Raw genomic sequence first — 27,869 nt, 5'->3', positions numbered from 1 at the left:
TTATTCTTGTCTACTATGGTTAACCAATAACCTTTGAACCGTCTGTGTTTTTCTGTGTGTGAGAAAGCTTACCTGCTTTTTTCCTTCAGCTCTTCAGGTCCAGAAGATTTGCCCTCATCCTCACTGTGCCAAAACCATAATTAATGGGTATTTTTCAGGACACAATAGATGCATCAAGCCAAATGCAATTTAAAGCTATGCATCACCTTTTCTCGCATTTCACTCGCCCTCAACCAAGCAAATGAATGCCCACGAAGCTAGAAAATAGCAGGCACATTTGTTATGTTCTTAGCACAGTGTAAAGAAAAACATGTAAGTTGAGCAAACCAGAGATTATTCAGATAGTATTGAATCAAAGTAACTGTCAACTGTACATGCACACTAGATTTAAATGTAGGTGTTTTCTGCTGTTTACGGAGGGTTTCTAGACAACTTCATTCTATTATTCAGTTTAAGGAGCTACACCTTTAGTTTTGCGTATTGGAGTACATTTTCTACAGATCAAATATACTTTAAAAAAAGCAACCTGCTTGCAAAAGGTAAACACAAATGTGGAATATATGTGATTAGTAATAAATGTCATTGTTAACATGAATACACTTATGGTCCGTAAACACATACACCATGGAGTTTTGAGGGTGCAGCAATATTATTTGCCCTCCACACTGTCCATCCTGCCAGCCTAATATCCCTGCCCTGTTGGAGTCCCACTGAGTGCCTGCCTGTCTCTCAACAACCTCTGTAGGAACCATGGAGCCATGGATAGACACGAGTATCACAACAGGTCCCGCTCTGCAGACCAGCGGCCCACAATAGAGCGCCTTACATCCCGCTCGCGCTCTACTGAACGCCCCCACGACTCTTCACTCATGAGGTCGATGCCATCTCTGCCATCTGGGAGGTCTGCACCCCCCTCACCTGCCATGACGAGGTGTGACCCAGATTGGAGAGGCTAACCAATTTAACAGCAGACTGGAGTTTTAGTTGTACAGTCATTTCCATGAGCAATAGCTACACTGGAGGGAGAAATAATTCAACACTAGTTTGAAAAGTTCAAAAGAATGTCCAAAGGACCACAAGTAGCATTAATAGAATGAAATCTACTTGATACATCACAGTTGATATTGAGCTTCTTGCAATGAATTTACATTTGTTAGTTATCTTAGCTAATCTGACTACTTGGCCATCTTATCCAAATAGCTCTATATTGGTCTATGAAAACAAGCTAGGTACATACCCATTGTCTATGTATGATGTCACCACTGTTTTTCTTTTTACCTGCCAGCTAGAAAGCAACAATGTTGTCCAAAGCTACAGTCCTTTTACCAGCACTCTTAGATTTTTCAAATCCAGAAATTATTTCAGCCTCCAGAGTTGCGACACATCTGTTAAATGTATGTGCAGCTAAAACCTCTATAGAACTAACACAACCTAAACAGACAGTCCCATGAGCTCCCACCCTACCTGGGCCTGACTAAATCACAGTTGATTTCTTTGCCCCCCCCCCCCCCCCCCCTCCCTCCCCCCCCCTCCCCCCACACACACAAAAGAAACATGCATATCACACTCACCTACCTTTCACTCTCCCAGTGCCCTGCTACCCTCCCTCACCTCACCTCATCCCATTAACCACTCCCTCACAAGTGCCCCCTTTCCCACCCACCAAGCCACTTCCTGTGTTGTCCCAACAAGCACTACTGGATGTGCTGTGTTTTCTTTACATATATCCCAAGCACAATGATTCTGACTCTGTAGACAGCTTGCTGAATGGGATTAGTATTTAATTTGGACCACACCACACTGCTCATACATTTGTGTGAGTATAGCAGTGCTGGGCCAACATTTTACTTTGATTTCATTACTAACATCAACTGATGCTGTTTATTCTGTGATGGCATTCTTTTTTTTATATTTCATTTATGTATTTTTTGTTTGGTTTTGTTTTGAGTTCATTCCCTTTTGGAACAGTCTGAACGCATGGTCGCACTGGTCTGCTGTTTCTGCATTCAACTCTTTTCTCCCTGCAGCTTGATGAGTCGACTGTACATGCGATTCACACCTGGCATCTTTTATTGCAGCTCAGTTCCCAACAGTTGATGTGACCTTCCACTTTCATGCCATGTGCCAAATGTCATTGATGTATGCATCAGTTTGAATTTAAAGATACAACTCACATAGTAAAGTTTAAAATGATCTTCCATTTCCACAGTCACTGACTGCCTTCAAGAGATCTTCATATGTGATCTAAATAAATGCTAAATTTATAGTTTTTTATGCTACAAGGAATTAACTACTTACCCTAAATGATAGACACAGATATGTTTATGACCAAACAAGTAGTTTCTCTTTTTAGTTAAAAATGTAGTACCGTAGTACTGTGATTTGGGGGCAATATGGCCTGGCCCTACATTCACCATTGGCTCTTGTTTTACTTTATTCCTCATGGGAGTGTGCACTACTTTTTGTCATGTAGGGCACATCCTCGTAGTGGATCAGTCCAGACCAGTCCCGCCAGTACCCCTATGTCCAGTAGGCGTGGACGGCAACTTCCACAGCTTCCACCCACAGGGAAGGACAGAAGTAAGTCACCTGGACATCTCCTATTCATATTACATGGTTTCTGTATATGAAGAAACTTGAAAATGTATATATACTGTTTTGCATTTTGATATAATGTATTTGATTACTCACCTGTTTGGGTCTTAGGAAGAGCTTTAGTTTATAGCAGTTGCTTACTTTGACACTTCAAATGAAAAAGGAAGGATTATTATTTGCTGATGGAATGGTTTAGTATGCTTTACATCTTCACATTTGTTCGAGGAGGTTTTTCTTTAAAAAAAAAAAATTGTGCCTCATGAGTTTCTACTTTTGCCTTGCATCCATAACATATCTACTCGGTTCCTTTTCCATTTCTCTCTCAGAAGATGGAGACGAAGGAACAGAGCCTTGTGAAGGTCTGTACCTGAATGTGCGGGTTTAGTCTTTCAGACAGGAAGTGCTGGTTGAGCTGCACCTTACTCTGAAGGCCAAAACCCTGTCTGCAATGGCAGGCGGCTGGGTTCAGTGAGGCTTAGCCTAATCTTTGCATCCTGAACCTGCCCGCTGTTGCAGTTGTGTTTAATGTACTGTTGAGATGTTCTGTGTCATCAGGTCATACATACCTGTAGGTTTGTCTGGATCCTATTAATGGTAGCATTGTTGTGTTCAAATGTAGCCTCCCTGTGTCTTTGCTTTGACTTTTACAATAGATATTGTTAAATTTTGTTTGCAAATTATTGATTTATTTGAACTGTTTGGATACTGCTGAGATACTTCCCCAAAATAATTAGATTATTTCCTGTCTGTCTTAGCTAAACATACTTACTATACTAAATGATATACTAAATATTTTACTAAGGCACTAATGTATGAACTTGTTCACAATTACAACGTGACATTTGCATTCCTTCGGCCAATGTTATGTGTTGTAAAAACTTGTGACAGCTACTTTAAGAAACGCTATTATGAGTTCACTGATTATTTTTATTCTGTCTTTGGATCAGAGGACATTAGAAACAAAGACTGTACTAGCTTTTGAGTCACTGTGGGGAATGAATGAGACAAAGCTATAGAGAGATGGGGTGAGGCTCATGCAGTTTTGGAGAACTTGTCAAAGCAGTCACACAACTGTTTAATCACTGCCAAAGTTCCTGAGTGCTTTACCTGTGTCCCTGTACAGCCGCCAGCCAGCCCTACTTCTTCTCATCTTCTTGCTCTCTCTATATTTTGCTTAGTCTCCCTCAGTCCCACCTTTCTTCTGTATGACTGCCATCTTTGATCATAATTGATGATTGATGACGATCACTTTGAAACTTTCTTATCTGGAGTTTACCATCTTTGTGTCACTTTTCCCCCCTTCTTCCTCCTTTATTCTAACCTTTTCTGCCACTGTTTGTGTATTTTATTCTTCTTCACTTTTCTTTCTTTCTTTCTTTCTTTCTTTCTTTCTTTCTTTCTTTCTTTCTTTCTTTCTTTCTTTCTTTCTTTCTTTCTTTCTTTCTTTCTTTCTTTCTTTCTACCGTATCTTTCAACGGCAGCCTGTGGGCCAGGCGGGGTGGGGGTTATTGATCAGATCTTATGTTGTAGTTCCCACAGAGCCTCGTGACACTGTGCCAATGCGTGTGTGAATGTGAGAGTGTGTACATGTGGCTGTGTATGACCTGGATTCATATCATTGTCTGTTAATGTTTGCACAGAGGAGCTGAAATGCTGATAAACCCTTTCAACTTTAGGCACATCTCTAACTCTAAAAAAAATTATTTGTGTTTTTTAATTCTCTTATGTGTGGCAACCGCTAAGAAGGAACAGGGGATGAGTGTGGGGCATCTGAAGCCCACACTGGTCATTCAGGTGTGTTTGCTGTGACAGAAATGGTCTTTAAACCTGTTTTAAAGTAATGTGTCCTTCTCCATTGAGACTCCATTTCTGATGATTAAAATAACTGAATATGACAAGAACAAAGCAGTTGTTGAGTTGGGGAGCTCTTTTGTGGCTTGGACCATAGCACCGCCCAGTATGTGTTGTTGTACAGTACAGTCAGCTACAACCTGAATGAATTGGAGAGACTGTTGGCAGAAAGTGGAGTTTCCTACAGTTTCTACTTCCTACTATCCCATCTGTTTATGTGGCATGCTTCTGTCCTATGACTGTGTGAGACTGTTACTCAACACTGTAGTGCTAACTAAGTCTGTTGATATTCATTTAAGGTAGCCGTGTTCAGTGAACAACTCGAGGGCCAGTTATGGCCCACAGCTCTGTTGTAAGGTCTCTAAAACAAACATTATGTGTCTGTAATCAGCTTTCCCTAAGTAATACTCTACTGGACAGATGCTTCTGCAAGAAGTCTCTTTTTTGTATTATGGCTACACTGTGCATAAACAAATATTTTGCAGTATAGTTAACCAAAAGATTTATAACAATTTCATCTTCAAATTGGAAATCAACAACAGATTTTGGGATGGTGGTGTGTTGTGTACAAACCTGTGGTTGTATGTTTGTGAATGAGAGCTTGCTGTATGAGTTGTCAATAAGGTGACTCACAGTAACGATGAGGTTTCAGAGCCTTGTCATTTCACAAGCCTCCATCTGTCTCTATACTAGCAGCAGACAGTGAGGAAAAACCCCCAGGTCCACCGGTAAATGGAAGGAAAGGCAAGTACTCTAAATGGAGTGATGGCGTGAATTTGCTGTGTAAGATTCCATGGATCTGCAATGAAATTTGATAGAAGATATGGTTCTTGATGCTCATCTACTCTGACTTAATTTGTTCGTATTTGCTTTCGAACTCTTATAAAGTTCTTAATTTGAATCTTTCTTTCCACCACTTGTACATAGACTGAGCAAAGTTCATTCTTATTTAGCTAATATAGACTGATCAAATTAAAGACCTGTATGTGTATGTAACTGATGTTAATACATACAGATTGCTGTGGTTGGGATTTATGCTGGTCTCTTCTTTTCTGACTCCAATAAGGCCTCAAAGCTCTGATCTACCCTCTACGATAACACTAATGAATTCTGCCCAGCTCCACCTCACAAAGACAGAACTCTCCATTTTCATTGTAAAATTGCCAATCATTTCAATTAGACATGGATTATTGAACACATGCACACGCTCTGTTCAAGCACTCCCTTAAATCCAGCAGTCTCTTTTGTGCTTTCGTCATTTTTAGGGCCATTCATAGCAAAATTCTGCCAGCTCTAACAATAGAAAAAGATAAACTGTTTATCTGAATAAAAATACAGTCTTTTTTTTTTAGATATTTTGTGAATTCCACTTGTTATACTGTGCTGCAGATGTACCACAAAGCCTAATATCACATTTTGTAGACTCTGAGCGACTGTTACCTTTGTTGGCCAGCAGATGGAGCAAAGTTCATAATCTTTGATGGGGAGCTGTCTTTGATTTCAGTGCTTAAATGGCAAAGAGGTCTTTCCATTTCTTAATACTCTTTGCCCCTGCATTCTATTCTATTACTGTGAGATTTACGAGATGCAAAATTGTTGTAAAACATTTTGCAGATGATAAAGAAATGTTTTTGTAAAGAAAATAATGCTTTTAAATTGATCTGGCACCATAGGCGCTAGATCTAGTAAAAAAGGTCCTTTCAACGCTTGAAGTGCCCAAACTAGTGAGTGTGTGTGTGTGTGTGTGTGTGTTTGTATGTGTATGTATGTATGTACATATGTGTGTTTTTTAACTATAGAAGTGACATGGGAGGACCAGCAGCGAGGGCTGAATGGCTCTCTGTCTGATGGAGGGTCACAGCCACACCCCTCCCTCACCGACACAGGTTGGTTGGTTTGTTAGTGAAATGCTGCTTTAAAAAAAAAAAAAAAAAGAAAGCCTACTGCTCTCGTTTGTTTTCCAACTGTGGCAACAGAAACCCAAGAGCTGCTAATGGTCTTTATTGTCAAGCCTGTACATAAAAAAAAGTCTGATAGGGCCCCCGGGCATTGTAACAGCTCTTAAAATCAAAGAAGATTATTTTGTACATTGAACATCTAAGTTATTTGTGAAAGGCTCTCAGAAACTAAACAGGCATGTAAGTTTGTATACTAAGGCCTTTTTTTTTATGCTTAAGCTACTCATGGGCATTTATCTAGTCCTACAAACGTATTTAATTCTCTGAAAATTTGTGTTTGAGATACCTCTTCAGAAATTTACAGAATCAAGAGTATATCAGATTTTAAATACAAAGACAGCACGAACAGGAGTGGAACATCTCATTTCACTTGTGATACCCACCAGGTTTTTAGATAAATCTAGAATCACTCAGAAAAAAACAAAACAGCAGCATTTCCCTGTTGTACAGTATTTCCCTGTGAAATCTACCCTACATTAGTTAAACAGTTGTCATCTGTCTGGGTTTGGTGTTTGAAAGAGTCAGATCTAACTCATTCAGCAACAAAGAAAAAAAGATCTCAGAACTGTCTGCTTCCCAAGCTACTGAGAAGCTAGAAGGAAACTAATTATCGGGTGCAGCTTGCTATAAAGTTGTTCCTCCTCTGAGTAGTGTCTACACTGAGTAGTGTCTACTATATGTAGTTTTTCATTGGTCATGCACTCATGTAGAAGTATGCCCTCTACAAATCAGAATAGAAAAAAAAATGACAGTCTGACCTGGACAATCTACTCTGAACTATTCAAATCTATTTCAAGCATTTGGTTATCCTGGTCAGTATCTTTTTTTTTTTTTCAACTTTTAGCAGGATGGTTTACTATTTGATTTGGATTGCAGTGCAGCTGGGAGCTGATGTTTTTGAAAGTGCTTTCAAATCTAACTGAACGCTAAATTAATTTGGCTTTGTACAATATACATCACTCTGCAACAGTCTTAAACCACCCCTCATTTCTTTTCATAATGGCAGTAAAAGTTGTTTCTTTTCTGACTTTTCTGTCATGTGTAAACACAACACTGGCTCAGCCCTCTGGTTGGGTGCTTATTCATGGCGTTGGCCTAAAGTGGCTTAAAGTGGCTAAAGGAAAGAATAAAAAATTCTCATGCCACTGAAAATTGTTCAGTACAAGGACTGACAGTATAAAGCAGTCAATGTTCAGAGAGTCTGGAAAACAAATACTCAAGACCACTTTAAAATGTCAAATGTAAAAAAATAAGAGGGGAGGTTCAAGACTTGCACATTAATTTACACACACACACACACACACACACACACACACACACACACACACACACACAGACTCACACACATACAATTAATGATGAAGGGGAGTCTGTTGAGAGGCTGCCATCATGATGTCTTTATCTGCTGTGTTTGCTGTATTAACTAATGTGTTTCCAAGAAAGCACATCTTCACTTCCTTTTAAAATAAGCCTAATTTATATTTACTTGTAATTACATTAGCTGATATGGTATCTCCACAGGATCTGATTATGATTGTGCTTACATGTAATTTATTTTAGACCACAGCATCATTAAATGTTGCATCAAACCAAGCCAGAGGAACACCAGCACAGTCTCTACTTTTTTTAAGAGATAAGATGCCTTGGCTCATCAATACCCTGCAGTGATGCATGTGCAGTAATAAATATTTTGGACAGACATTTGGACATGTCACAGCATGAAAAGCACATTTTAATGGCATAGTTCTTTTTTAGTGACCCAATGTGAACCAGCATTCACAACAGTGGGACTTTCCTAAATGGAACGCAGACATCATTAATTCACCTGTGTGTTCCTGCTATGACATGTCAAAACTTTATAGGACATTTCCACCACACCTCTCACCTGTGCCAGTAATTTACTCTACACCAAAACAAGATCCCAGAACCTACACAAATAAACATACTGTAGGGGGAGATTTTTTTTTGTTTCAGCTTTGTGCAGTTGGTGCTCTTGTGTGATGCAAAGGGAAACTTGAGGTTCTACATTGATTTAAATGAAAACCATTCTGTACTCAGTCTTTTACTTGAGACTATGCTTTATATGTTCCTTTTTAAGTAGGGTAAAACAGTAAATTATTTCCTCAAATGAAAAACCACAAAGATTGCTTTGATTAATATATGAATTAACGTAAAGAAATGTCTTGGAGCCAGTTATGAGTCGCCGGTCCAAGAATCTTCATGGTTACAGATTTTCTTGTCATTTTATATTTGAAATATCTCGCAGTGATGCAGTGTTGCAGTGTTGCAATGATTAACTCTGTCCCCTCATGGTAAAACAAGATTGTGGGTTGAATCTGCTGGTTGTCTGACGTGTGAAGTTTGCTTGGTCTCATTGCATCTGGGTGAGTTTTCTCCAGATGGTCCAGTTTGTCCCCACAGTCCAAAGACGTGCATGGTTGGTTAACTGCTGATTTTTGTCACTATAAGCGTGAGGGTGCATGGTTGTTTATAACTCTGTATCAACCTTGTAATGGAATGGTGATTTATTCAGGTTGTATGCTACCTTACCTCCTGCTAATATGAGCCTCAGCCAGGCATGACACTCAACAGGAAAAAGTGGTGCAGAAAATGGATGGAGATATGTTATTTGGCAGTATTAAGAGGTATACCTAATTTTGCAACTAATTTTAGTCTTTCTTTTAATTGTACCACAAGACACATAAGATCTTTTATTGTTTAATGAATAATGGTGTCTTGTGGGGTTGTCCCACATGTTGCCAGAGGATAGCACATTTTAAAGTAAACCTGAACTTTTCAAACTTTCCAGAATCTGATATTTTGGCAGTTTTACATGTAGTTTGTATTTACCTTATAATAAAGTGAACCCCTGCCATGCTTGGATTCATTGTTGTGTGGAAATACACCACATATCCAGTGGAAACTGAATGTTGAGAAATATCTTTTTTCATTTTTATCCTATCAGCTTATGGCCATCCAATCATTGATTAGAATGATTTGTCCCAACAAATTCTGCAGTTACTGTAATGTTTTATTTATTTTTGGTGCTGTCACTCATTTCCATCTTGAAACACCACTCTCTTATCCAGATGACCTTGATTCAGTTGGAGTAAAGGACAGAAAATCGCTTGCTCTCTTGATTATCATTTGACTCTCTAATGAGATGATGTGAGCTGCCACAGAGAGATGAAAGCTAGTGATTCAGATCTCTCACATTGTCTTTTTTATTCATGTGACACTTCATTCGTCAGCCTAATAGAGTACTAATTGAGCCCAATGCAAATTCTGTTTAAGGATGCATTTGAATTAAGTTGGATGAGAGTGCTTGTGCTGTTGGTTTATCAGGTACAAAGTGCAGGATTAAGACTAGACACAAATATTGGAGAATACAACAGTTGGAAAGTAGGTCAGCCAGTCCATGCATTGCTGTCATGCACTGGCTCAAAACATGCCTGGAAAAGTCTTGATTGTTGCTACAGTGAAATGAATGTGTGTATTCTATTTCACACTCTACTGCTGTAATAGGTGACATCTGTATTTTTTGCCAATTTCCCCTTTTGTGATGAAACACTGTAAGGCTCTCTCTTTTGTGTCGTCGCTGCTCTGCGCTTTCAGTTTGTGCTGTGTATTTTTTTCTTTCTTTTATGTTATTTTTTCAGGCTGTCCCCACAGTTGCCCCATGCAGCAGTGATATGCACTTCTTTCTTCCTTTACCCCTTCTCCTCTCTCCCTCTCTCCTCACCTACCCTCAGCAAGGTCTCAAGTTTCTGTATGGTTCGGTGCATTAACATCTCTTTACTCTTTCAGCTCTTTTTCCTTTAAAGCACAGAACCTCACCCTTCCAACCCCTCTCCTCTCTCCAGTTTCCAATAACTAAACTCTTGGCTTTTACCTTAGCTTCTCCTGGCCTCGCTCTATTATTGACTTCTCAGTGTGCCCGTGGTGGAGTTTGTGTGTTCTTGGTGTACTCTATGATTTTGTTTGTGTGCTTTGTGCTCATTGTTTTGTCATTGTTGTGTTGTATTGTTGTTGTGTTGTGTCCCCACTCCTTCCTTTCATCCACTTCCTCCTCACTCTAACCCTTAAAACCTAACATGTTTGACGATGGCGTCATCCTCCTCTATTCTCTTTCTCCTACTTGGTATTCCCCCTCCTTTACCCTTTGTGCATCCTCTCACATCCATGTTCCTCTCCTTTGTCTGTGTCTGTCCATTTTGTGATGTGAACCCAGAAGACATGGACTCACCAAGTTGGACGAACTCAGGTCTGTCCCTTCTTCTTCTGCACCTTCTTCCTTTTCTGATTCAGACTCCTCTCTCCATCTACCTTTATTCTCTCTGTATGTCTTCCTGGCTTGCCCTCCCCCACCGACCTTCCCTCTTCCCAGCCTTTTTTTTTCTTTTCCCACTTTGCTTGCCTCTATTCTCTTGTGGTGTTTGCCCTGGTAATTGTTCTCTTGATGGTGCTTCCAGTGATGGTGCTTTGCTTTCATGTCATTTGATTTTGCTGTGCACAAACTGTATCGGGCCATAGTTCACAGGTGCATGATTGTGGTCTCATCTGTGTGGTTTCTTTACAACAGATCTTGACATGAAACGCTGTCCTTAGTCCTACCTAGAAAAAAAAAAACAACAACAACTAGATATGGTGTATGACTGTAGACTATTCTCCTTGTGGACACACATTTGCACCATTTTCCTAAACTGATTTTGTAGCCTATCTAAAAGAACATTTTTTTTTCTTAAATGGGGTTGTGTGTAGAACTTATGAGTGGTCGCCGTCTTACCTCTGACAGCAGTCTCACCATTGTCTACTGCTGGTAAGACACTGTCTATCACGTCTAGTAATATTGATAACCCCACTTCAAAAACGTAGAAATATCCCTTTAAATATTCATTCTTTCCTGAGAAAATGTATCCATTTGTTTTTATTAGCATACCTAATGATCACATTTGGGATTTGGGATTGAGCAGGTGCAGTCAAAAAGTATTACATCTGAATGACAACATTTTTCAATGTTTATGTTTACTTCAATTAAATGTCTTTGAATTAAACAATAAGGTCAAAACACAGTATAGGGTGGAGGAGTTAGTCAAATCCATCCCCTTTCCCTTTCCCCCTTTTTTTGCCAAGTTATGCACTTGGATTCCATCTTGATATTTATTATGCACACATGAGAATCTTACTTGATCTAACTCAACAAGAAAACTAATAAGTGTATCGCTATATATAATGTTTCTCCCCACAATTTGAAGTGATATGTGTTAAAAGTCCATGTGTAGAAAGCTGCAACTTTAACCTCATACGATTGCTTTCTTTCAGATTAACTTTAAGACAATCAATACATAAAAACAGCAAACTGACCGACTGTAGTGTGACAGTAGTAGTAAAAAGGATGTGCATAAAAACCGTGATTAAAAAAAAAATGAAACAATTTACCAAATGCCTCTTTAAAAATCACCCTGCAATTTTTAGGTTCTAAGATGTTACTAACAATAAAAAGTGGATTATTAACAAGAAACAATTAACTCAATTATAGTAGGAAAAGTAACCTCACCTACACAGTTAGTTTCCCCCAGCTTGTATTGCTTGTCTGTGTGTGCGTGTATTTAAGTTAAAGCAAAAGCAAATTGTATTTGTGCATGGTATTTGTTTGTGTGCATTCACCTTCACTTTGTCATTGCTGTCATGTTACACAAAAGTAGAGGCAGTAAAGTGGGGTGAATGAAAGTTTCATTTCAATAAGAAAGCCATCATTTGGAAATATTTTACAATGTTTACAATGAAGAACTTATTTAGATGTTCCACCAGAAAGTGTTTGGGCTTATGTAAGGTATTATTGACATTATTACCAGTAATATTTTTTATAATTTTATTGTTACTTATTTCATTTTGTAAAATGCGGATAGGTCTTATGTTGTGATGTCTTCTGTACAGACCAGACCTTATGTTTGTCTATTGATTATGGGGTAATATTGTAACTGTGCAAATATAGTGGTGCTTGCAGCAATACGGATCAAAGCAAACAGCTTAAATTGAATTCAGGAACTGATAAGATGGGCAAACAGGATTAGAGTGATTGTCCAAAAAGCCTTTTAAAGTCCTGTAGCTTGAGCTAACTGTTGTGTGCCGGCAAATTAGTCCTGTCATTCTGTAAATTTCATTTGTGTCAAAGTAATTGCATTTATCTTGAATCTCATGCAAAACGTGTCACAGCTATTGTTAGAGTCAGTGTTGTGGTAATACTGTGGTAATTTGGCTGCTTTGGTTAGGTATTGATAAGTTGTGTTAGTTATTCATTCGTCATTGATCACTGAAATTAAAGAGGAACATTTTGGTCAAAATAATTAGCCTGAGATCTGGAAAACTGGTTACAAGGGAAGCAATTTAATATGTCATGCAGCTTACCTTTATCAGTTTGTCTTTGCTATTCTTTGTTAATACAGCCAACCATTCAGCTTTTTCCCATGAGATCTGTCCTTGTCATAGATCATGGTTCATAGCTCCGCAGAAGCTTGTCTCTCACCATAACAGAATGCCACTCCATCAGTCCTTCTTCACAATGCTTTTTCCTGTCTGACTGGGATCTGTTTCTGTGCTCAGGTATGGACATGGAAGAGAGGACCAGACAGATGAAACTAAAGATGAACAAGTATAAGCAGGGAGCCGGCTCTGACTCCAGACTGGAGCAGGACTACCACAAGGTAAAAAACGTCACCAGATACATTGGATATATGCTTCAATACTTCAGAGAAAATACAGTTCACTGCATGCTTGCACTGCAGTGCAGATATTATACAATAAAACACATATTGCAAACAGTCAAGCATAATGCATATAGCAACATCATATTGCACACGTGCACTGATGAGTTTATAGTGTCACAAACATAATTGCACAAACGCACTAGAAGGGATAAAATCAGTTATACTCAACCCAGTTCAAAGGTAGTTAAACACAGAATGAGCTGTTTCTTTTCAAATCAGCTTAACCAAACCATAAGAAATATGCACAATATGTATCTGCACACTCTTTTGAATCATGGAGATAGCTTTGTCAACATTTGAATTAAAAATTACGTTTAAGAAAATGCATCAAGATGCAAAGGATAAAGTCCAGATTTCTTTTATTTAAGGCAGAAACTGATGATAAGAGGTGATGTTCACAGCCAAGGATTTCAATCATCTTGAGTAACTTGGACAAAGTTTTGGGAAAGACATGCTGCCTTTGAGCTTTCCAAATGTCATTGTTCATTGCTTGGACCGGTACAAAAAATAAGATTAATTGTCAGTATGTTTGGATAGAGGCAGAAGTCTTTGTGTAGAAAATAATTTGAGTATAAAAGCAAAACTAAGAGGAGAGCTTGAGAACTGTAAAAAAGCAACAGCTGTATTTTCTCTTTGTCAAGTAGGTGAGCTGAGCTACTTGTGGTAATTTCAAGGAATGTGACACTGAGTGTTTGCAGAATCAAGTGTTTACTACTCTTCCGAAGAGATCCTGAACATGTTTAGAGAACTCATTCGGAGCCTGCTGTCTGGACCAAGATGTACAAGACAAGGGCTCTGTCTGCTTTCCTTTTAAGTCAGTGCTATGAAAACTATTGCTTTAGGAGAAGCCAGTGTTTGTTTTTTTTACTATGAAAAGCAGATGAGATTGTGAGTTGTCCTTATCTGTTGAACATTATCCGTCCTTCAATTCCCATTAACACAACAATATTCTCACTATTATTAAACTAGACTGGTGAGCAAATGCTCTTAAATAGAAGTGCAATACACAACAGTTCCTGTAACACTCAGCCCAGTCTCTTTTACAATAAACATTCCATAGAAATATACAGGACCATCTAAACACATTCATGTTCAAAAGTGTTTAAGCTTGTCATTCCAGTTCAGCTTCCAAGGAAGCCATGGTGTAAAGTAAGTTAGGTCAAATCCTTACTTGTAAGCCAACACGTTTTCACTGGTTTTGATATTGTATGCCCAGTGGATTCTGTATCAAGGAAAAGCTGTGCAGTAATATCATAGTGTATTAATGCTCCACTATAAGTTTGCATAATGCATACTATAAAGGTACTGAGGTGGCACGGGGGGGGGGGTCAAAGGTGATCCATCATTGTTACGTCTCTCAGTTGCCTAGGTAGGTGGTAACATATGTGAAATGGGGTATGTGTGTAAGAACAATAACCCTTTTAAACAATGACACCGTCATCTGATTCCTTGAGACTGGCTTGATGTGTGTAAGCACAAAGGGACGCAGGACTGAACCACATGTGGCATGTTTGAATTAACCAAAGAGGAGCAACAGCGAGGACGTCTTCTTTTTCCGCTGATAAGGTACAACCTGTAGGTGAAAAGGGCCTTCATTTCTACCACATCCTTGGGAATTGCTGAATTACCAACAAGGCAAAAGCCCTTTTCACACAGATATCACACTGTAACACAACACCACAAAGAAGACTGCCTTGCTGTTGTTCTCAACACATTGTATGAAGCTGCACGATGACTTCAGTTGCATGTATCGACATGACTCCGTATAGATTCACAAGCATGATTCAGTGTGATGGAGCTAAAAAGGTTTTTCTTTGTTTTACTCAAAGTGAATAAAATGATTTGACGCTTTCCTTTGTTTTGACTGGGTCTTTACAAAGTAATTACTTACTGCAGGAAATCAGTAGTGCTGAAAATAAGTTATGGGTTGGGGGGCACAGCCCAAAAAAAAACAAAATTGTTCTTTTTGAACTTGTATTTACCAAAATGACGGCACAAGTAATCGTTTAAATGTCACGAGGCATCACCTTCTAACACGTCTGAGCTTTTATTTTTCGCTTGTCCTTCTCTGCAGCGCTCCGGCAGGGATCCACGGGGCTCTGATAACTTGTCAGCTAAGTCGTCGGACAGTGATGTAAGCGACGTGTCCGCTGTATCGAGAACCAGTAGTGCCTCTCGGTTCAGCAGCACGAGCTACATGTCTGTCCAGTCAGAAAGGCCGCAAGGAAACCGCAAAATCCGGTAAGCTGATGTCTACGCCAGTGAACTGTGTGTCGCTTTTTGAACTTCATCAAGCCGTTATCAAGAATGGACAAATTCCCCTCAGCTGTGAACCTCTTACACATCACCATATCCAGACATTTTCATTTTAGAAATGGTCTGAACCTGGTTAAAGATATGGAAAATGCAACCTCTTGCATTGTGTGTCATTTTCTCTCTTCAATGAGTTCAGGTTTGGTTCCGTTTTAGAAAATCTGGAACCAAATGATTGAACTCTGCTTATTCAGAGTTGGTGGGGGGGTTGTCCATACCTGGTACATACATGCTGGATGATTAGATACGTTGCATCTCTTTAAATGTTGTCTCAAATCAAAGTAAAAACACTTCCATTTGCATGGTGCTTTGTTGTAAATCGACTTTATGTTTTCTTGGCTGCACTGTGTCTGTGTGTTTGTCTCTTTTTACTGTTACTGTCGTTGACATTGTCCATGCTCTGTTTGGTTTTCTTTCTGCTTTGCATGTCCTGTTCTCTTTGCTTCTGTCTCCATCTTCAGCCAGTTGCAATCAAGAAGCCAGTCTCGGGAGGGGGATGAGCAGTTAGGAGAGGTGCGGGAGGAAGAGGAGGTGGGAGAGAGTGGGAGATGGGCTTGTAAAGATGGGAGATCGCAGGGAGGGAGCAAAGAGTCAGGGGGGGAGGTAGACAGAGACGAGGAGGATGAGGAAGATTTGGTGGAGAAAGAAGAGGACTTGCACCAAAGGAGTATATCAGAGACTAACCTCAGGTAACAGCAACCTTTAACTAAAAAAACTACTAACAGTTTTAAAGACCTGTAGCTCCCAGTGGTCTCTGTGGTTTTGTCTTTTGTGAATTCCTATGATGAGTGTTGTAACAATCCCGACCCTTTAGCCTTGAAAATGACGTACATATCTGCGGCCCTTTCCACCATTACTGTTACTAAAGTGGAATAGTGTTACTGCTTGATGATTGTGAACAGCAGACAACAGTTGGTAACCCATGTAGCCTTTGTAGTGGGCATGGAAAAACAGGAGCTGTGTATTTAAAGAGGACAACCCCTTCTCAACTTTACACCACAGTGATGTACAGGTGTGCTACACAGACCCCATGACATCATTAGGTGTGGTTGGAGTTACAGTTCGGTTACAGTCATGGTCATGCACGGGTGACCTTTTAACTAAAAATGTTTTTAGCTCTAATAATTTGCTCTTTAACCAGAGGCAGAAGGGGTATGTAGGGAGAGGAAAGCATGTTACAGTTTGTGAGTGAGGGCTGACATCAGTCTCAGTATTTGAGAATAATCTGCCACATATAGCCTGTGTGACTACATGCATATATGGAAATCTTTACTTTTAGATTAATGCATGAAGATTTAATTGTAACATGGTAAGACTATATTTAGCATGGCACCGTTTCTTTGTGTCCACAGGAGAGTATAGTTTCTTTTCTGAACTGTGTTGGAATAGCAGATCTAAAAAAGTATGTCAAGAGCAAATTGATTTGGAATCTCAGAGCAGGATAAAAGCTTCGAGTTCAACCCTAATGAGATGCTGTCACTGTCAAATGACATTCACAGCAGGATCCCAGTTTGTGCCTTTTACCAAGATTAGAACTGCTCCTTGGTCTTAAGATGAATTACATTAAGATAAAAGCCACACTGTCTCATGTACAGTTAACACTGCATTCGTGTGTACAATCAGACAGATAGATACTTTATTAATCCACGAGTGAAAATCAGTAGGCATGGTTACATGCGCAGTTGAGTTGAGTAACAGTTACAGCACACCAGAAGAGTTTGCATGTGTGCGTGGCATGTGCGAAACATTGCCTGCCATGTTAACCGATGAGAGCATCCACACTGGCTAAATGAGACGTAGCTGTATTTCGAGTCGATCTGCAGCCGTGAGATATCTGGAGTTTCACTGTGGGGATTTTTTTACTATACGTGAGGTAAGCGCCAGGGAAGTGGTTATCAGCTAAATAAACAGTGAAATTAATCTTCAGATGAGCAACAATACTCATTTCACTGTAGTTTCAGTGGGTGCCAACATGTTACAAACATTTAAGATACAGCTTACCTATAATAATAATGGTTGATGGTGATAATGAATGATTTTCAGTATATTTCGTAATTTCTGCTTTCAAGTTACTGCTGAGCAACTTTAATTTTACTAGTTATATAAAGATATAGAGTTATATAAACCATAAAATACACAAAACTGTGTGTTTATCTTTTTTACCAGAGGCATGTCTACATTGGAAAAACAAGTGTGCAGCCACCTGCTGTCCTGTAAGACACAGCAGAGACGTTTTTAGCGTAAATGCAAACTGCTGCGATGCAGCAATTCAGCAAACCACACGCCACGCACACTCCGAATGCAAGCCCAGCCTTATGCCTTACTGTTTTTCCAAAAAGATAGAATGCTGGAGCATGTACAGACCATATAGGCACATTTGAATCTAGTTAAGATTCTTACATATACACAAGCGGGAAATCCCACTGCAAATGCTTTATCTAAGTGTGTTAGTCCGGACTGGAAAAGCTCAATTTTGGTCATGGTTAGCATTAGTTTCTGGTGCCGTGTAAACATGCTTGGTGTGACTGGGAAAGTACATTATGCAGCCTGAAAAACACACAGCTGTGTACAGTTTAAATAATACTTTTGCATTACATTCAATGCAGAAAGAAGATTAGGATATTCTGAGACAGTGTTCTGTTGTCTGTTGGATTGCTCTGAGACTGCAGACTGTGTTGCTTTACTGTTTGTGCTGCTCAATGTTTGGATGTTGCATCAATATTTTGTTTATTTTTGCCTGTTTTGTTCACTTGATGTCCTACAGTGTTCCTCTGCATCCTCCCAGTCCAAACCTTCTCCATCTCTGCAGCTGTTCCTCAACATGCTGAAAATACTTTCCCTTTCTTTCTGTGTCACACCACAACCCTCATGTCTACACTAACAACTAGCAATAAATTCACTTTCAGTAAAGGCACTAAAAATGTAATTACTGCAATTAAAATGCAGGCTTGAGCAGATAAATCCTTGAGAACCATTTAACTTCAACTAATATATTTTATTTCCTCTTTACTGAAAGTGAAGTGAACTGGTTCCACTTCGAACCTGCAGATGCCTCCTGTCACTGTGATCTACTTTATTTCCTTCATGACAGCTACAGTATAAATTGAATACCCCTTTTTTAACCAGATGCTGGGCTGGTTGCTAGAGTCCCTTCAAAGCTGGTTCAACGTTAGCACCTTCTAAGAACTGGTTTGATTTTCCACAGTCAGAGAGACACCTTAGATCCATGTTATTACAGCACTTTAAATGTCTCTTCTAATAAGCTGATGGAACCCTCAAGGAATGTTTTCCTAAATTCTACAGAGGACTGCAGTGCAGGGAGAGAGTTTATCCAATAAACAATAACTGCTGCAAACAAGAAGAGGTCATTGCAGAATGGATGTGGGTGTTTCTCAGTCACAGCATATGATTGGCTAGTTAGACTTTAAGCTTACATGTGCTGCTAAAGGGGTCCTCGCTGATTGCTGAGAGCCCTTAGAACCTCTTTTAGGACAAACCTTCATAGACAAGAGAGTCAACAATTATTCCCTATGTCAGAAGGGTCTGTGTTGTGTTTGGTTTGTGGTCAAGTGCACAAACTTTCTACAGCTTCTGATTATATTATAGTAATTATAGTACATGTAATTTCAACCAAAATCACAGCACAGATGTCTTTAACTTAAGTGAATCGGGATTTTGTTGGATGACGCTATGCTTTTTACAAAAAAACTCACATTAGAGCAGAAGCAGAAGTCATGCTGTGCATTCAAAGCAACTGTGGCTGAGTGCTATGTTGTGGGATGCGCTGTCATACACGGGCTGCTATTCAGTATCAGTTTGACTCATTTTCCTTTCTGACAGCAGAAACAGAAACAGAAAATGATGTGATAGAGAGCAGCTTTATTGTGTTAAGGTGCGGTAAATGTGAAGATAGAGATTAGAAGAGGCTTTAACTACATTTCATTGAAAATAGTTGACAATACCATGTAACTTACTTGAGATGTGAACAGGCTGTTCCTTTACTGCAAAAGAGGTTTGTGGCATAAACCTCTATTACAGTTTTCTATCTTGCAAATTTATAACAGCACAGCTGTTTCTAATTTCTTCATGTCAGCCTGAACAAAAAAAAGTATAGAACAACATTTAATCTCCGTACAGTTTTGCAACGACTATCCATGATAGAAAAGCTTCTCAGTCAGAACCATTTCCTGTGCAGTGAAAGACTGATTCCAGCCAGTCGTGTCTTGTAATTGAAAAACACCCACTTTGATTAAAAAGCAGCCACATCCGTTCTGCAGAGACTCTTTACTTGCTGCAAATGGGATTTTAAATGGTTGCCAACCATATCAACATAGCTGATAAACATTGGTACAGTTGAAAAGGACATTGGGCAGCCTTGACAAATGCATAAGAACTGGCAATATCAAAATGTTCAGTAACATTAGTATGAGAGGATCAATGACCTCCTATTCTTCTGAAGCTCGTTTTAAAAAAATATTTTTTTACTTTTCAACTTTTCTGATTCAACGAGATGCGAGATGCTGCAGTTTTACATCAAAGTCACAAAAATTGCACAATGCTACATTTTTCTTACTCACATTACTGTCACATTGGTTGCATCGAATTTCACATCGAAATTCTACATCTCCATACCTGTTATGATGATATTCCCTCTCCACTTCTTTCGGGAATGGTGGGACGCATTAATTCTCTGACCTTTGTGACACTCTGAACGCCTTCCTGCAAGACATGGTTGGTTTCAGACTAGAAGTTTTTCCAAAGTCAGTGCACTTTTCTTCTTTGCTCTAGCTCGTGATTGCTCACAGTGCACTTCTTCTGCGTTCACACATGAATGATTAGGCATAGGTATTAAAAGTACACAGTTAGGGTTAGAATAGTTAGGGTACATGTTAAAAAAAATGTGAGAGTGGTGAGAGTGAGCTTGTAGATTAGATGCTCAATAGGCTCAGGTTCCATTTTCGGTACCACTTTGGTGGAAGAAGGGCCTTTTCTGGGACAACAACACAGAGAGGAGAGACACACAATGAAAACAAAAAACAATAAATTATGGAAATCTTTTCTCATTTACTTTAAGTTTAGTGAGAAACTTCATTTGTATGTGACAGCTGCACACAGATTTCAAAGTTAAACTAGTGATTTTCCCAAAAAATACTGTGTTGATAAAGTGTTAGAATGTAACGTCTCGATGCGCATGATACAGTACAGAACATGAAATATAAAAACATTTAGTTAAATGGGTCGAGAATCAAATTTTTTTAACCAAGTTGTTACAGTTTATAATAGTTTTGGTCCAGAAGTAAAACATGTAGCTGCTAAACAGCACTAATTATTCATTAAAATTTGATTATTTTTGATCATTTTTATATTACAGTGGTTTAGAGCATGCAAGCGAGAAGGGACACTCATTAATTAGCCTCAGGAGCTATAACTCAGCCATCACTCAGATTATTTTTAGAAATTTCTGGTGAGGACTAATTAAACATCTGAAATAGTCATTCATACGAGAGGCAGGCTGCTAATTAGATTTTAACAAAAAACTACTGTTAAACGTTAAAGTTGCTTGTTCTGTTTTATCTCTACTGTTGGAATGCTAAGAAAAAACTAAATATGGTAAGTGGCGTACGTGTAGTGTGACTTTTTTTTAAGAAAAAGTAGTTTAAGTTTTTTTCTATTTGCGCTTTGATGTTGTAAAAATTGCTTTGAAATAATGTAATCACAATATTTTACTTAAAGGTCTTTTTAAAATAGCTACAGCTCTGTAATTGGTTGAATATTATTGAGGTTACAAAAGTCTTTTTAACATGTACTGAGATATGTAAAGGGATATTCTCCTCATGTAATTTGAAAGTTCTTCCAGTGAATTCATTCATATCAGAGTTTAGAATGAACTCAGACAATTAACAGAGATCTTTGCTTTTATAATGTGTAAATGCTGTTTAAAGAATCTTCTACCCAGACATCAAGTGAGCGTTCAGAAAGATGCTGTGTGATGGATATTATCTTTACTGCTTCAGAATGAAAAAGGTTTATTCACAGCTCAACTTATCAGTGTATGTTAGTATGTGATCAGTTTGACAGATAAATAGCTACCAGCTAGAATTAGTCATGACTCATCTCTTATGTATTGAGGTCACAGTGTCATTTTAATCAAGCACATTCGCAGTTGGCTGCCATGTGAACTTTGTGATAGTCATGCGTGTTTTTAGTTGTTTAGCTTCCATTGTAAAGAAAAGTTAGCGCACACACACGTCTTTAAGCTGATGTTGTGTTCACTGTTCTCCAAGAAAGAGAAAAAAATCTTTCCATCAGCACTTTTAAACTCCACATCACCTCCACTCCTCCATGTTTTCTTTTATCCAATATTGTTGCCAGAGTAACAAGCTCTTTCGTGTGAAGGAGAGTGAAGACTATTTCGACAGTTTTGAATGGCACAGGCTAATCATTACCTAAAAGAAGGAAAAGATGATTACTTTTACCCTCAGCCCACTCTAAAAAAATCCCCAACAGCTTGGCAAGAGATTCAAAGGAGAGTGCTGTATCCCGTTTACAGTCCAAGATAACTGTGATCTCCAGACTTTAGTCACTTCAGATCTGCGCACTTCAGGCTCATTCTTGGAGCTGCGTTGACATGTTCACATACTAATACTCTGGATGGGACATGAGGCGCGGTTACCATGGAGACCATTTTTACTGACCTGATAAAGATGCAGTGATCCTTTCGGTGAAAGGTGATAAAGAGGGGGGATGAGTGTGTGAAGACGGGACGCATCATGAATTTTACATTTTTGCACAACATTCACGATCTACCTCTCAAAGCAGTATATCTGCCTCCTCCTATTTGAAGAAGTGAATTAAGATAAATTACCATTTAACATGTTGATAAAAACATGTATACTATTACAAGCTCTACATGACCCCCCACTTGATAATCATCCATGGGGTTCACAACAGTATTCATTGAATCTAAGATGAATCTACCCACTAAATTTGGATCATTTTTGTGTTGCGATATTCATGAAGATTTCTCACTAAATTCCATTCAACAGTGGAGGTGGTTACAGAAGACACATTTACCCATTAAAGGTACTATGGTGTGACTAAATCTGTCAACACTTTTGCAAGAAAATTTATTGCCATGCTTTGGTTTGCCTTGGGAACATCATGGCCTACATGAAAATGCATAGTGAGCAAACTGCACAATGAGGAACATTGTGTTCTATGGGCTGAGGCTGAACAACAGAAATCCCCCGAGAGTCCCAGTTTTCCAAGCAGGCACATTTACACTTGAGCTTGCACTATGAGCCAAGACCTGTTCAAAGAGTAATGATGCTGTGAAGATAGAAGGTGCTGCATAAATGATTTTATGCAGTTCTTTTTATTCAAGTTAAAAGTAACACTCTGTGTTAGATCTGTACAGTATAATGTACCGGTACTGTACAACCAATGAATTGGACACACTTTTTAGTATATTTGATTTGACCTTTTATGCATTTGCAGAGAAATGTGTTTGTTCAGATCACATTTACTTTTAGTTGATTAAGATCAACAGACTGTGTCCATTGAGTTCAGTTGGAAGTTTTCTCTCAGGATAATTGAACAGAGCTACCCAGACCCTTGCTGTACAACTTATAAGATACATTTGTCCTCAGACCAACTGCAGCATTTCTTAGTTTAATGAGCCGCATCCAATTAGATCAATAAAGTAACAAACTGATCCAAGTCAAATTAAACAAAAAGCATGTTTTACATAATAGTTTAAAATTCACTTTTACCCTTCTTCTTTGACAGGGATCGGGGTTTGTCCTTAATACGAACATTTTTACCATAAATGTGTGTGAATTTTGACTAGAAAAACATTTGTTCCAAAGCGATGAATAAACTGATTATGAATAAACTGCATCACATTTCAGTTAATGAGTGTTTTTTCCAATATTTTATCTAGAATGAATTTTTAGTTGAAGTAGAATCTTACAAGACTTTTTGCTAATACAGCTTCATCACGATCATCTAGTTCCTCTGACCTCTATGTTATGTAATACGTATGTAAGACATTGAAAATCCAGCATTAAAACCCTGTGCTGAACAGATGAAATGCAGCCCTGTTATCATGATAGTGAAAGAGCATATTTTAGAATGTCACCTATTGCACATTGGCTTGCAGTGTTGTCAGGAATTGAGATGCTTGAAGTTTGCTTCAAAGCTTCGGGGTTGAATTAAGTGATCAAAGGCACTAATCCCCCAGTAAACATTCAATATTTATGTATTAAATCATAGGCTGATCCATAACATATCCAAATAGCTCTGAAACTGGCATAAACAAAAGGCTTTATACTGCAAGTTGAGGTACAACGCGTGCTTATTTTAAGGGCGTGCGCAATATATTTCACCATCAGCTTACAAAAGGAATACATAAACACTAATGAAAGATTCCAGTAACATATAGTTTCCCCCTCTGTTTCTCTGGGGCTCCACAGCTTAAAAACACAGTGACATCATTATGAATGTTTGGTAGATTTAGAGATTGGGAAAAACAACCACACGTTATATATAGCAAGTGTTAAAAGTTCATGAAAAGCATCTCTGAAAAGCCCTCTGAAAACTTAAACCACCACTTAAAATGCCATAATCTCAGATGTAGAGTATTCTCTGTTACCTGTTTTCTAATTCTAATACAATGCAGAACACTCCTAATGATGAATATATCAAATATCAGAATTTTTTTCCATATTCTTATAGCCTGTCTCTCCATAAGTTGTCTCTATAATCCAGTTACGTGATGGAGGTCAGTAATTAATTAATGAACAGTAGCCTGAGGGTGCTACAAAGAACCGATCCCATTAAAAGCCCATGATACAGAATGTAATTTGTCTCTTAAAGATAATTGTACTGGCAGAGCTAAAATAAGACCTCAATTTGGACACTGTCCTAATTTCTTTTTTCTTTTTTTTCCGAACAGGAAGACTTAGAGAATAATGCTGATGACAGGCAACTTTTCTTTTTGTGTGCAGTATAGGATGTTCGGTCAAGACTCAGATGCAGAGAAGATATATAAGTTTTTTGTCAGCAGCTGTACTGTATGTGGAAAGAGCATTTCATTTTTCATAGCATTAACTTGATATCTATTTACAATTTATTTGCAATGTTTTCGAATATAGCGGATAATGATAAAGTAGGGGCTTTGGGTAAAGCTTTCGGTTTATCGAATTGATCATTATTAAAATTTTGCAACACATCCCAAAATCTGTATGAAACCAAACCAAAAAAAGGAAATAAAATGCAGAGCAATATGGAATGGTCAACCTTTACATGCATGTACATTTTTTTTTAGATTATGCAACTTAGCCTCTTAAAATCGAAAACTCAGCTATACTGTAAGTCATGAACTTTTATACCTGAACTCTGTCCTTCTCTCCTTTTCACCCCACACCTTCTCATTTCCTGTCTCTCTCCTGTGCCCTCTTTCCTCTTCCATACTCTCATCCTGTGCACTCCTCCATCACTTCTCCTTTCTCACGCCCCTCCACTGGCTTCTTCTCTCCTCTACCTGTCCTTCCTTCACTTTCCTTGTCTGCCCCCTGTCAATGGTGCTGGCTGACAGTGACTTTGCATCCAAAATGAAAAACAGGCAGATGGGCTCATCCGGTGGGATGAACATGACCAAGAGCACAAGCATCAGCGGCGACATGTGTAACCTGGAGAAGACGGATGGCAGCCAGTCAGACACAGCAGTTGGCACGGTAGGCACTGATGACAAGAAGAGGCGCTCCAGCATTGGTGCCAAAATGCAGGCCATGGTTGGCATGTCGCGCAAGAGCCGGAGCACCTCTCAGCTCAGCCAAACAGGTAGGGCATCCAAATTCACAGTTACTGTACTCCATGTCCTGTGTGTTCATGTATGCATCTGTCCTTGCCATGTTGTCTCTGTGTAGAGTTCTCTCTGTGTTGCCCTGTGCTGGATATTTAGTACTAATTCTACCAGTTCTTTCTTTTTCCTCCTCTTTTTTTCATCTACAAGGGCTTTGGGCTTTTCTGGACCCTAAAACATAATTATGATATATTTTTAAACTGTTTCTCTTTTCTCTAGGTGGCCGTGATCTGGGAGAGAGTTCTCTTTGTTTCCCTTTTTACCACCTCACCTTTTTTCTGTCTTATTGATATATAAATATATATTGCTATGTATATATGTGTATATATATATATATATATATATATATATATATATATATATATATATATATATATATTTTTTTTTTATGTAAACCTGATGACTCGTGCTCGTGCTTTTGTGGAAAGGATTTGTCTTTTCATTCTGGAAAATCTCTTGCTCCCTCCTAACACAGCTGCCAGTTTCAAGTTGCATTTCACTTTTCACATGTTATAATGCTCTTTTGACCATTATTCAGTGTAAAACACTACCTCAAAGTGTTTCAGAGCGAAGTTAAGAATGTATGCAGCAAGAGGACTGTGTTATGTCTGCATTTTCAGCCAAATGCAGAAACATATGCTCCTCTGCCGTGGCAAATAGAAATGAATCAAACTTTCCAGTGAAATTTCTCTATTCTCTTTTTTGACAAAAGGGTTCAATAGCTATTTGAAATGGTTATGTTTTATTACCTGATTACGGACAATGTGAAAAAGGCTGTAGGTGGTGTGTGATCATGTCTCTGGCTGACAGATTGGGGTCTGGTTTGTCCATTTTAGGTCAGTCAATTTGTCCAGTCTCCCATTGTGGCTGTGCCCACACCTGCAACTGTTCTGAAGCTATTCATCTAGCCAATTCAGTCTTACGGATGTCAATATTCCCTTCTACACATTGGCACTTTCTGCTCAGATCTACCTAGATTGCATGACAGAGGGATGGCAAGATAAAAGCATGTGAGCAGTAATGAGCAAGAGAGAGGAGCGAGTTTGTTCACTCACGTGGCACTGTGCTGCCCCCCTGCTCATGAACTCAATGGCCCTTGGACTAGTGACAAATAGCAGTTTTGGGCGTTTAAATATGGTGTTATTTCAGATGCAGCTGCTGAAAGATAGGATGGGCTTCCATTATTTTGGTGGTTTTGTTGCTGAAAAGATTACCTTTATGAGGTTTCATTTTGGGAGCAGTCAAACTCCTGCCATTTAGTCAGAATTTTTCTTCTTGGGAATTTAGAAGGTTCCTGGTTTAACAAACACGCACATGCATTCCATTTCAGACTCAGTACAGTGAGAGCAGCCTGAAACTCCTCAAGATATCAATATTTCACTCTGTTCCTTCTAAGTGCATCACATGGAGTTTTTAAAACTATCCATCTCTGTAATTCAGTATCTGAGATCTGTTTTGTTTCGTAGCATAATACACTCTTCAAAGTTGGCTTTTGTTCTACTTTGTTGGACATTATCCTGCGAGGCTCATCTCCCTCTTTCAAAAGCATTCAAAGGATGGACAGTTCTACTTAGCTTTGTGTGGACTGCCAAGTGCTGGTGGGGGTTGGGCAGGTCAGCCGAGCAGCACGACTTCAGCTTTGACAAACACATGCTAGTCTAATGGATGGGCTCCCAGGTGATCACCAAGAGGAGTGTGTACATACTTTGCAGCTCTGAGTCTCACCCGCTGGTCTTTCACTTGTTAGACATACAAATTATAAGCTATATCCCAAGAGTTGATTAAAACATAAACAAATGCTTAATTTCTGTAACAGCAATGAAGGAAGCATAACAATACTTGAGAATAAGTTCAAATTTCCAATAGAAAGCCTGCAATGGATACAATGATTTTTGATGTGTGCAATCTGTATATTCTGGGTATGTATACCCACCCACTTGGCTAGTTTAATTGACTCTGATTAAGATTTGTTAAGGCATCCAGCAGGCAATAGGTGGTGGTGAAAATTCAACAGTGACCAGATGTCCTGGCTGTGACTGGGGCTCATCACCAACTTGAAGTAGACAATCCATCTGTTTTCCAACTAAGGATCATGGATTCAGACTTAATGGTGCTAATTATCTAGCTTCCTCGAAGGCCAGAAAACACATGCAGACTGGTTGGGCAAACTCCCATGCACTCTCCAATATCATTGTAAGGTTAAAGACCTGATACAGTGTTTCAGGACCAGGATTAAAATTGCAAAGCCCCTCCTGATCTTAGGTTTAACTATCTGTCGTACTCTTCTTTCCAGCACCCCCGTATAGACTTTCACAGCGAGGCTGGGAAGGACTCTGGTCTGCGGTCCAGTTGTATTGTCCCAGTCCTTCATGCATTGTTGTACAGGCATGTCAACCACGACAGCCCAACAACATCTAGAGCCTTGTAGAACTCGGGGCGGATCTCATCAGCTCTCGGGCCTTGCCGCCACAGAGTTGTTTAACCACCACAGCAAATTTATCCCCTGTAATTGATGAGACC

General features: G+C 39.0%; 1 protein-coding gene across 34 annotated transcripts in view; it reads left to right on the top strand.

Annotated features, from left to right (window-relative positions):
* rims2a (regulating synaptic membrane exocytosis 2a) overlaps positions 1-27,869 on the top strand; it is a 140,159-nt gene that overhangs the window by 95,820 nt on the left and 16,470 nt on the right. For 24 of the 34 annotated variants that reach the window (XM_075464837.1, XM_075464833.1, XM_075464843.1 and 21 more), the window contains 5 exons: positions 746-931; positions 2,474-2,580; positions 13,008-13,108; positions 15,246-15,412; positions 25,083-25,327. In XM_075464837.1, coding sequence (XP_075320952.1) covers positions 746-931; positions 2,474-2,580; positions 13,008-13,108; positions 15,246-15,412; positions 25,083-25,327 — 806 coding nt within the window. Of the gene's footprint in view, positions 1-745; positions 932-2,473; positions 2,581-9,954; positions 10,669-13,007; positions 13,109-15,245; positions 15,413-25,082; positions 25,328-27,869 lie in introns of those variants that run through there. The other 10 variants (XM_075464856.1, XM_075464855.1, XM_075464853.1 and 7 more) reach the window with 4 other exon arrangements.

This window comes from Odontesthes bonariensis, chromosome 5 (assembly GCF_027942865.1).
Source record: "Odontesthes bonariensis isolate fOdoBon6 chromosome 5, fOdoBon6.hap1, whole genome shotgun sequence".
Classification (NCBI taxonomy): Eukaryota; Metazoa; Chordata; class Actinopteri; order Atheriniformes; family Atherinopsidae; genus Odontesthes; species Odontesthes bonariensis.
The sequence above is the reverse complement of the archived record's forward strand: the minus strand, read 5'-3'. Positions and strand labels throughout refer to the sequence as shown.